The sequence below is a fragment of the Manihot esculenta genome, chromosome 16 (genome assembly GCF_001659605.2).
Source record: "Manihot esculenta cultivar AM560-2 chromosome 16, M.esculenta_v8, whole genome shotgun sequence".
In the NCBI taxonomy this organism is placed as follows: domain Eukaryota; kingdom Viridiplantae; phylum Streptophyta; class Magnoliopsida; order Malpighiales; family Euphorbiaceae; genus Manihot; species Manihot esculenta.
Genome location: NC_035176.2, coordinates 28138571 through 28149436, shown reverse-complemented (window position 1 = coordinate 28149436; position 10866 = coordinate 28138571). Strand labels below are relative to the sequence as shown.

The window sequence follows — 10866 nt, the reverse complement described above, 5'->3', positions numbered from 1 at the left end:
TTTCTTTCTTATAACTTCAACGTTTGATTGAGCCCTCAGCAGAAACCCGTCAAGACCATCTCCACTGACGGGTTCTGTAGGTAAAAAAAGAAAAAAAGAAAAGAGAAAAATAAATCATTTGCTCGAGTCTGATTCACTGATGCCGACTTGGCGAGCATATATTTATGATTCTGGCAAATTTGCTTGCTAGCTCCATCGACCAATACTCGTGATATCCATAGTTATGCCTGATAAGCCAATTATGTGGCAAGCATTTTGTAAATCTAGTTGAAATGCCTTGACAGGACCAAGTAGATCGTAGCAGCAATACAATGCCTCGCTCTCCCCACATGATAGTTAGCCTGACAAAAATTTATTCCGAAAGTATTGAAATAGGTGATGAGTTTCTATTGGAAACTCCCAAATAATTAATAATATCTCTCGAAAAATCTTTCTCAAAAAACTTAAATTAAGCATGGACTAGCCTCTATTCAGCAAAATTTAAAAGCTATTGCCGGATAAAGATCAAGGTGAGCGAGAGGAGAAGCCCTGATTTGATCGTTATTATATTATAGAATCCACTCACTTAAATATTTAATTAGACCTGCCTACAGAGATCTTTAGTATAAATACATGGTGGGCTCCTTTTAGAGCCTCCTTGAATCACCATGGCGACCTTCGGAGTCAAATGAAATAAAATAATTTCTAGCTTGGAAAAAAAAATTTGTAGAAATTCAAAAAACATGAATGAATACTGTCTTGAAGTTGGATATTGAATTTGCATCTACTGAGCCACCTCAGCTCGGATTCTGGATTGCCACTGTGGGTGTAAAGCAGGGAGCATCAGAACCCAAGAAGCAGAGATAGCAGTCGTGTCATGTCCTGCAAAATATAAGCCTTTGCAATTATCAATGATAAATTTCCTCGGTGAAAGCTTCCCTGAGTTAGCATTGTTGACAGCTTCTTCAAGTATCAGCTGCAGCTGGTCCTTTTCGACTGAGCTCTCCTTTTGGCGTTCTTGAACTGTTTCCCAGATTAATGACTCTATTTCTCTTTCCAAGCTGCTGATCTCTTTATTATTCTTGCTAAGAAAAGTATTATCTTTTTGTTTAGGTTTATTTGATAAAATAATTTAAATTTTTTTTAAAAAATTATATTTATATTCCAATCTTTTAATTTTATATTTGATAAATTAAATTAAAATTTTTTTATTAATCAAACTTTTAACCAATTTTAAAATGATGGCTGAATAAATTGAGATTATGAAAAAAATAATAAAACTAAAAAAAATACATTTCATTTATTAAGTAATATATATATATCTATATATATTATAATAATAATAATAAAATATTATCAATTTAAGTTAACTATCAAAACAAAATTAATCACATCAATAATAAAAAATAAAAATGTTAAAATTACTAGAAGAAATTAGAACTAAAAGACAGTCATATTTAAAATAATTGGATTTCATATACTTAGTAACTATATATAAAAAATATAAAACATCAAATTATAAAATTTTTATCTTTTTTTTTTAATTTAAACAGAAAGAAATTAGTATAAGATTATATATCTTGTTATTATTAATTGGGTAAACTACATTAATTAGCTTAATAATTCTAGAAGAACTGAAAGAGATGACGTGTTTCCACTAAAAACCATTGGATTATTAAGTTAACAGTATCTCTAAACAAAACTTAAAACTAAATACATACTCTAAATGCAGGTCATGTTGGATAACGCTAGCTATTAAAAGTAATAATTTTTATTTTTTTTAGTTTTATATTATAAAAAAATTTATTAATTAATTTATCTGTTAATCTTTTATTAAATATTTTATTATTTAATTTTATAATTTTAAAAAATTTATTAATTGAACTTTTAAATTTTTAAAAAGTTTATTGATTAATCCTCCATATCAGGTATTTTAAACAATCAGTTTTGATGCTTGAATTTTAGTTATGATTTATATATTAAAAATTATTTAGGAAGTAATTAAAAATTGAAAATTTATTATAGCCATTAAAAAGTTTTTGTAAAATTTTGAATGGATAAATAAAAAAATTAAAAGATTAATTAATTAATAAAAAAATTTACTCACACGATTAATGATAATTTTAATAAATAATTTTAATTATAAACTTTTTAATTTAATTATATAAACAATTTTTATAATAACATTAAGAGGTATTAATAATTGAGTCATAAATTTAAAATAGAAAAATATTAATGGAATTAAATAAGTTATATTTTATAAATAAATTCCCACTAAAAAGAGTATTAATGAAAATCAAATAACATATTTTAAAAAATATATATATTAATAAAATATTAATATATTAATGAAATATTCATAGTAGTATCATCTTAATTCAAATTAATTCTAGTAAATTTTATCTGCATGTCTATCCATGAAAATAATATATATAGTTACTTTTACCAATTAATTCATTATAATTTAATATATACTAATTTTAAGTATAACTTGTTCAATTAAAAAAAACTAAAATATTGAATAATAAAATTTTTTGTTAGTCCGTAATTAATTTTAAATTAATAATCTTAATTTTAGAAAAATCTATAATAATTTATTTAAAATACCCTTTAAATAAACATATTTTTTTCATATATTATTATTATAAGAGTATATATGAAAAATAAAAAATTAATATTATCTTAAACTTTTTTCAAAGCGAGAGATAATTTGAAATAAAAAAAATACTCTAAAATCATATTTAACTCATTAAATTCAATAGTGGTTATTCAATCATAGTTTAATTACATATGACTCACTATTTGCCATATTAGGATATGCCATGAATGATCCTTTTATTGTTTTCTACTACCTTATAACACTATGAGTAAATTCTCTAATGAATATTTTTCGCTATCTTATAAAATTATGAGTTTGTCTATTACACCGACTTACCATTAAAATTTATTTTTTGCTACTTTATAAAATTTTGAATTTATATGTTACACCGATTTACCACTAAAACTTACTCTCCGCTATTTTATAAAATTTTGAATCTATCTGATTCACCGACTTACTACTAAAATTTACTTTCCGCTATCTTATAAAATTTTGATTTTATCTGTTACACCAATTTACCACTAAAACTTGCTCTTCGCTACTTTATAAAATTTTGACTCTATCTATTACGCCAACTTACTACTAAAATTTATTTTACGCTATTTTATAAAACTCTGAGAACACTGAAATTGCCTTATTTTGCAAGTTGCTCTTTTACTCATTTCTTTTCTCAATTATTTTTTTGAACTCATTATTTAATTTTTATTATTTGATAAAATCCACTTACATAGATGGAATCTATATAAATTCTCAGTGTAACCACACATTGATTGCATATAAAGTCTCACCTATTTATACTACGGTTTCATATAAACCCAATTATTTTGCAAGTACTCTTTTACTCGGTTTTTCTCTCAATTATTTTGTTAGACTCTTATTTGATCGTTATTATTTTATGTGACCTATCTATATAAATACCTAATTAGACCGGGCTTATATGAACCGTTGGTGTAAATACACAGTGGATCTTTCTTCTTTGGTGAATTAAACACCAAGAGGCAGCAATTATGCTTCCTGCTTCTTTGGTGAATTCTTCAGGATTCTCAAGGATTAGTGTACAGGTCATTTTTAGGACAATATTATTTGTGCAGATCTTCTCCCATACTCTCTTTCCGAAGCAGCTGATCTTTCTATATACTGAAAACTATTTGACATGGCAAAGAACTGGCTTGCTTGGTAATTAATGAAAAGTCTCTCGTCTCTGCAAGACAAGCTCTTCCAATGACATCTGCTGAAAAACTACAGCTTCTGCTTGGACCAGCTCTGAAGCTATTTGGTCCCCTAATTTGACAGCTCCTTCCAACAGCCAGTTGGGATCCTTTCCTTAACTTCAATCCTCATGTCAAATATATAAAATATTCATGCACAGTAATATGAGATTGTAAGATCTAGAGGGGAAGCAGAGAGTTCCTTATCAGTTGTCATCCACTCATCCTTGTCAGTTGTCATGCACAGCAATATGAGATTGTGCTCTGATAGATGAATCATGAATGTTCTTATAATTTGCAATCACTGATCTTGATTTAGAAGAGAAAAATGCCAAAACAAACTAATTCAAAATGATTAATATATATATAAGAAAGTGCTGGTATTCTACTAACAAACTGTTGAACTGAAACACATAACTAGAGCAAGAGCTAGCCTACTCATATATATATATATATAACTCTTAGCAGTCCCTTCAATCTTATTCTAAACCTTTTGGATTATAAGTTGTACGCCATTGTTAGGTTCCACGAGCATTCTAAACACAGGAGAATGCACATAGTTAGGAGACAACGAGAACTTAAACTTGGAGACAATGAAGGAGATGACAATTTTGAGTTCCATCATGGCGAAGTTTCGGCCGACGCACAGGCGAGTCCCCAGGCCAAATGGGATATAAGCTTGGGAGAATTTGCAAGCTTTAGAGATCCCATCTGCAAACCTTTCAGGCCTGAACTTGTTAGCATCTGGTCCCCAAATGGTGGGATCCCTGTGTAAGGTTGAAATCAAAGTCCAAGTGCACACTCCCTTTGGAATTGTAATGTTCCCAATTCGGACTTCTTCAAGTGTCTCTCTCACCACAAATCCTGCTGGTGGGAATAGCCTCAGAGCCTCTTGAATCACCATGGTCACCTTCAGAGTCAAATGAAATAGAATCATTTCTAGCTTGGAAAAAAAAATTTGTTGAAATACGAAATGAATTAATGAATACCGTCTTGAAGTTGGAAACTGAATTTGCATCTACTGAACCATCGTTGCAAAACTGAGCCACCTCTGCTCGGATTCTGGCTTGCCACTCCGGGTGTAAAGCAAGAAGCATCAGAACCCAAGAAGCAGAGATAGCAGTTGTGTCATGTCCTGCAAAATATAAGCCTTTGCAATTATCAACAATAAAATTCCTCGGTGAAAGCTTCCCTGAATTTGTATCGTTGACAGCTTCTTCAAGTATTAGCTGCATCAGGTCCTTCTCAATTGAGCTCTGCTTTTGGCGATCTTGAACTGTTTCCCAGATCAATGACTCTATCTCTCTTTCCAAGCTTCTGATTTCTTTATTATTTTTGCTGAGAAAAGCAAAAGAAAAATGATCTCAATTGTCCTGACTGCTCTCTCCAGAGTATAAAAGAGGTGGCTTGACAGGTTAACTTACCGAAAATATGTGAACCCAAAAAGGGTACCTTGATGGGTAAGAGCTTTATGGAGAGTTCTAAGCTTGGAAAAAATCTGATTGCCTTTGAAATAAGAACTCCCAAAACAAGTTCTTGCAATTACATTAGCAGAAAGCCCTTTCAAATCATCATCAACTGTGATTTCTGCTTGGAAACCACCTTGAGCTTCAATCCGCTGCTCCCATTCTCTCAGCAACGGTTGTGTCGATTCCACCATCAGCCCCACCATGCTCTGATTTCAATTTATTTATTTCTATTAATATGTTAAAAGACAGGTAAAATAAAGACAAAGGAAAGAATCATTACCTTGACCTTAGCCATGAAAAACTCCGGAGCTACAATTTTCCTTTGCAAGGCCCAAAAATGACCGTTGGATCTCATGATGCCATTACCGAACATCGGAGCAAATCTTTTAGTCACATATGGAGGCTTGCCTAAGTCCAGAGTATTACACTGGTTCATTTCTTTTACAACCTCAGGATCTGTAACGTACAAATGTTGCTTGAACCCAGTTGAGTACGTGTAAATCGGACCTGCAAATTATGAAATTGACTCAAAGTTCAGTGTCAAATCAAACGTTTTGATTTAACTTGCGTTTAATAATACTAGGTTAAAATTCAGAAGCTGCAATAATTGTTTTTTTTTTTTTCTTGCAGTAGGGCTTAGGCTAGGGTCGTATTTTCTAAGCCAATATTGTATGGGCCACTAAGAATAATGTAAATATGTAACTACCATCTTTAATGAAACAATTATTAATTTGGCCAACTTTGATTCTGACTTCTTCATGACTGGACCGAATCTACTTGGTCCCCTTCATTTGACAGCTCCATCTATCTGCCACTTCGGATCCTTAAATAAATCATCACCTATTTTATTTTTTATTTCACAAATTTGCTGGTTCATGTTCTACCCTCCTATTCCTTGCAAAAGGGGATTTCCTTTTTTTTTTCTTTTTAAAAAAAATTATAGATTATATGAATTGTTACGTTTTGATTTATGGGTGTGTTTCATTTTCTAATAATATAAATAAATATAAAGCACAATATTTGAGGTCATTGTCGCCAAGATATGAAATAGATATACATAGCAATCACATATAAATAGTCATAGCACGTCACCGGTGTAAATTAAAAAAAGAAAAAGAAAAGTTGCAGAATTAGTCAAAAATTAAATTCTATAATAGAAAGATGCATGTTTTCACATTAGATCAAAAGAAATAGGGAAAGTAAAGCAAGAGATGAAAGAGATAAGGCATCCATGAAAATTCAAAGCGTTTGTTAACAATTTCTGCAGACTGAAATTAACAAGAAATGAAAAAAAGAGAAGAAAGTTTAATACATACCATAAACTTTTCTCCAATGATCAAAGTAAGGGAAGACAATGGAAGTGTAATCTTGAGCTACAATCTGATCATGAGTTGGAAAAACAAGATCTTTCTCGGCTTTGGATTGAATTTGCTGCATTTCAGGGAGATTCCCATTAATAAAAGAAGGAGAAGGGCCACTAATACCTTGCATGCGCAGCTTCTTCTTCGCTGAGTATGAACTCAGAAACACAGTCTTGAAGAGATAAAGAATGAAGGAAACAAGTCCAACCAGAGAAAGAGAAGGCAAGATTCTGAGCAGAAGATGAGAGAGCTCCATTTTCTTTTTCCTTTTTCTTGTGTGTGTAGTTTTCTTGTGGGTATTGGGTTATTATATATATATGAGGGCAGCAAATTCAAGTTGCGAATTATTTAATAAAAATAAAAGTTTTTGACCAAAATTTTTTGCCCTTAGATCATGCATGATGCCATGCAAGATGACACTGTGGAAATTATTAGACGATGGGAATGAGGCAATTGAGTAAAGAAGAGGTGTTTGATTGGTGGATTGAGTAAGGTGGTAGAGAAAGAATCAAGTAAATTGAAATCTTCGGGCTTCTATTCATTGTTTTGCGAGTTGAATCAATTATAAAATTTGTCTATATATATCAAAAAATTATGCATATTTATTAATAGTGACGAACTCTATGTTTAAATTTAGGTGCTTCTAGTGTGCTTTACCAATAATTTTAAAATTTTTTTATAATTTAAATAAAAAAAAATATTGTAAATTATCACCACGTGAACTCATTAATTTTTTTTATTTTATTTTATTAGACAACTATATATTTTAATTTTAAAATTTTTGTTTTTTTGTTTGAGGACAAATATCAGAGTTTATTTAAAAATTCGTGCCTATAATTTAACCTATTTTTAAATAAAAAATAAATTTTGTAGTGCGGCCATAGTCTCTTGGTTACAAACAATTTCAACTCTGATCTTGAGATCTTTCGAGACTTTGGTTAAACTTGATAATATATATATATAAGATAGTTAAACGCTTACAGCCACAGCTCCAAACACTTGTAAATAAATTAAAAAATAAAATGAATATATAAAATTATTTAAAATTTAAAAATAATTATATAAAAATTATATATTTTTATTTCTATAATCATTAAATTTTATATTACAAAAAATAAATTAATTATAATATTTTTTTATAAATTCATTAATAATATTATCAGTTTGTTGATAAAAAATTTTAATCGCTAATTGATTACAAATTTTATAATTACATAAGTAAAAAAGATATGTTGAATTGTAATCATTAACAATAATTTATTTTTTATGAAGATCTGATATCTTTAGGAGATAGTGAATTTTGACAAAGAGATAAGACTACTAAACAACATCGATTAAATTCTTGTTATGATTTTATTCTCGAGTATTCGTCCATCATCTTTTTAAATTATTATTATGTAATATTAAATATAAATAAATTAAAATTGATTGATTATAAAATAAAAAATTAACATAGTTTATTATACAGCTAATAATTGGATACTTTTAAAATAAAATTTTAAATAATAATTGATGAATTATATAATTAATGATGAGTTGTATAATTGAAGATAACTTTTTTTTTAATTAACAATTCTCATTAAAAATAATAAATCTCAAAATTAGTTATACAATATAAAATTCATTGGACTGTTAGACTTTACAATAATTTATGTTTTTTGGATTATTATACGTAAATTATACTCATAATTAAATACATAGTTTTGTATATTGTTTAATCAAAATAATAAATAATATATTGTTTAATTAAATATATTTAAAATCGATAAAATTAAATAAATAATTAAAGTTAAAAGTTTTTATTATTATTATTAGGCCTAATAACAAAGTTTTTACATGTATTAATTATGCTTGATTACTTCAAGTAATAAAACTTTCCTTTTCAAAGTGTATTCAATTTTAGACTAAAACCATCAAACTCTTCCTATATCATTTCCAAAAATAAAAAATAAATAAATATAAATAAGAATTTGATGTGTATTGCCGTGACACAAATAAATTTGTTAAAAATTTCGATGAATTAAATTTATTAAATTTTCTTTTAAAAGAAATTTGTTTAATAATAGAATTTTTAATGATGGGAATTGTGAGAAAAAATTAGTAATTAAATATATATATTTCTGTAAAGATTATTATTTTATTTGCTTGTTTTTGTGTGCAAGAGAAATCAAAAGGATATTTTGATATTAATGAGTTGATAAGACGAGTGGCTCCGACGTAATAATAAGGGAAGGGAGTACAAAATATTAGGATGAGGGCGATCCACGTTGACCTTTCTATGGCCCGCAACCCTATTTGGACCAAATTAGATGTCCTACGCCCTCTGATATCTAACCCTAAAATGTGGCTGCACCATTATTATTCATTTAGGCCTCCATTGGCCCCACTCTCATTGGCCCACTTACCTCTCTAGGCTTAGCTCTAGTATTCATGTCATGTCTGCCCTAAAATTTATCACTTTAAATATTATAAAAAAATATAATTTTTTAATTTTTCATAATTAAAATATTAACTAATTAGTGATTTTTTCTATATGATAGAAATTAAATAATAATTTTTTATTTTTTTTTTTGGAAAGAATGAGAGGAGAAAATTATGTTGAATGCAAGGTCGTAGGCTATCTCAAAATTAAAAGATGAATGATATTCTTGGCCTTGGGAGTACTATGATGAGATAGGGAGTGGCCCATGATCTGATAATAGTCAATCAAGATTCACCGAACGAAGAATTTTGATACGATATCTCACTCAACATTAATGTGTCGTAATCGGTCCAAGACTCCCGGCGTTTGTCTTCCTTCCTTCACCCAAGATGTGGCTAAAATTTAAACCAAGTCTCCTCACCGGCCGATGTACTTCCCAGATGAATGGTTCCAGTTGCAGATTCAATCTCACCAAGGACTGACCCTACCCCCCTCTATGCCTTGTTCCTTTCATTTACTTTTATATTTCCCTTGATCGTCCACGTAAACCCAATCAACATTGGGCTTCGCAATTCTGTTTTCCTTTTTGTTTTTTTTTTCTAATAAATAATACTGGTGTTTTATGTGGTTATTTGGATTAAAATTAATTTGTTAAACTATCAAATTTATCCTTTAACTATAATTTTAACTGTGTATCTAAATTTATTTTAGAAGATTTATAATTTAATTTTGAATATTGTCATTATTCACCAATGAGTTTCTTTTTTATTTTTTTCTTCGAAAAATATATACTAACAAGTAGATAAAATATTTATTTTAAGTGCTTACGATGGATTATATAATATGAAGTTGAGAAATATTAATTGTAAATACATGATGAAGAGGGCAAAGATCTATATTTTAGAATTTACAAACAATCCAAATAACCCCTAATGCTAATACAAAAATATGTTCATAGTAATTTCTGTGATCAGTGTGAGATTCTAAATATAAGAGCAAATGTTAGTCCACATAAAAATTTTAATTTATTGTTAGTATTGCTTAGAGAGATAAATCACGAGCTGCCCAATAATAAGGAAGAATTGGCCAAGATGAAACATGAGGTGAAAAAAGTTAAGATCATAAAATTATTTAAAAAAAGCTTAAAAGGGTTGAAAGTATGTTAGAGCATTTAAAAAGTTTTTTTGTAATTTATATTTTTTATTGATAGTAGTAAAAGATAAATAATTTAGTTGTATGAAATATTTGAATGAATAAAACTTGAGATTTTTAATGGTTGTCATATTATAAAAAGTAGCTAAATTTGATATCTTGGAAATTGAAAATGACAGCAAGTCTATGAAAAATGTATTGTATGCTTTGAGATTATTAAAGATTGAAGTATTTTATGGTATAAAAATGGAAGGATTTAAGTATTTATTGTAATACCCGGCTAGATTCCGACATCGGAATCCCTACCTTCCGGCTGAATCTCCGTTGGAATCTGAAATTCTGAAGATGTCAGAGTCTTCTAGAGGGGTAAAATGTGTTTCTAAAATGTTTTCACATGATTTTATGGGTTTTAAATGAAAAAGAAATGAGTTTTAAAAAGAATAGGTCAAGCAGGAAGGACCCAGGTTCGGCCGCCGAACCTCAAGTTTGGCCGCCGAACATGGGGCTGTTTCGGGAGCGCTTTAGGCCTCCGAAGGCTTTGAGTGAAGAAACCAAGTTCGACCGCCGAACATGGGATAGTTTAGGAGGCAAGTTAGGCTGCCGAAGGTGGTGAAGCTGCGGAGGCAGCTTAGGCCGCCGAAGGTGGTTGACCGGCCACCTATGAAAAGGCCCTCAG

The 10866-nt window shown here is 29.3% G+C and overlaps 1 protein-coding gene across 1 annotated transcript; it reads right to left on the bottom strand.

The window, feature by feature from the left end:
- Nucleotides 1–4115: 4115 nt before the first annotated feature.
- LOC110603140 (cytochrome P450 714A1) lies at nucleotides 4116–7142 on the bottom strand. Its single transcript, XM_021740831.2, has 5 exons — nucleotides 6572–7142; nucleotides 5536–5762; nucleotides 5211–5461; nucleotides 4776–5124; nucleotides 4116–4696 (listed from the first exon to the last, which is right to left on the bottom strand). Exons 1-5 carry the CDS (start codon nucleotides 6870–6872, stop codon nucleotides 4271–4273), a joined length of 1554 nt encoding a protein of 517 aa, XP_021596523.1. The 5' UTR covers nucleotides 6873–7142; the 3' UTR covers nucleotides 4116–4270.
- Nucleotides 7143–10866: the final 3724 nt, after the last annotated feature.

What these genes read in the sequence shown, in the direction of transcription:
- LOC110603140 (XM_021740831.2), bottom strand. Translation starts at nt 6,872, where the DNA reads ATGGAGCTCTCTCATCTTCTGCTCAGAATCTTGCCTTCTCTTTCTCTG. An exon ending in TTTGGGTTCACATATTTTCG is followed by an intron (nt 5,125 to 5,210) that starts GTAAGTTAACCT and finishes TGCTTTTCTCAG; the next exon opens with CAAAAATAATAAAGAAATCA. An exon ending in CAGTTTCCAACTTCAAGACG is followed by an intron (nt 4,697 to 4,775) that starts GTATTCATTAAT and finishes TTGACTCTGAAG; the next exon opens with GTGACCATGGTGATTCAAGA.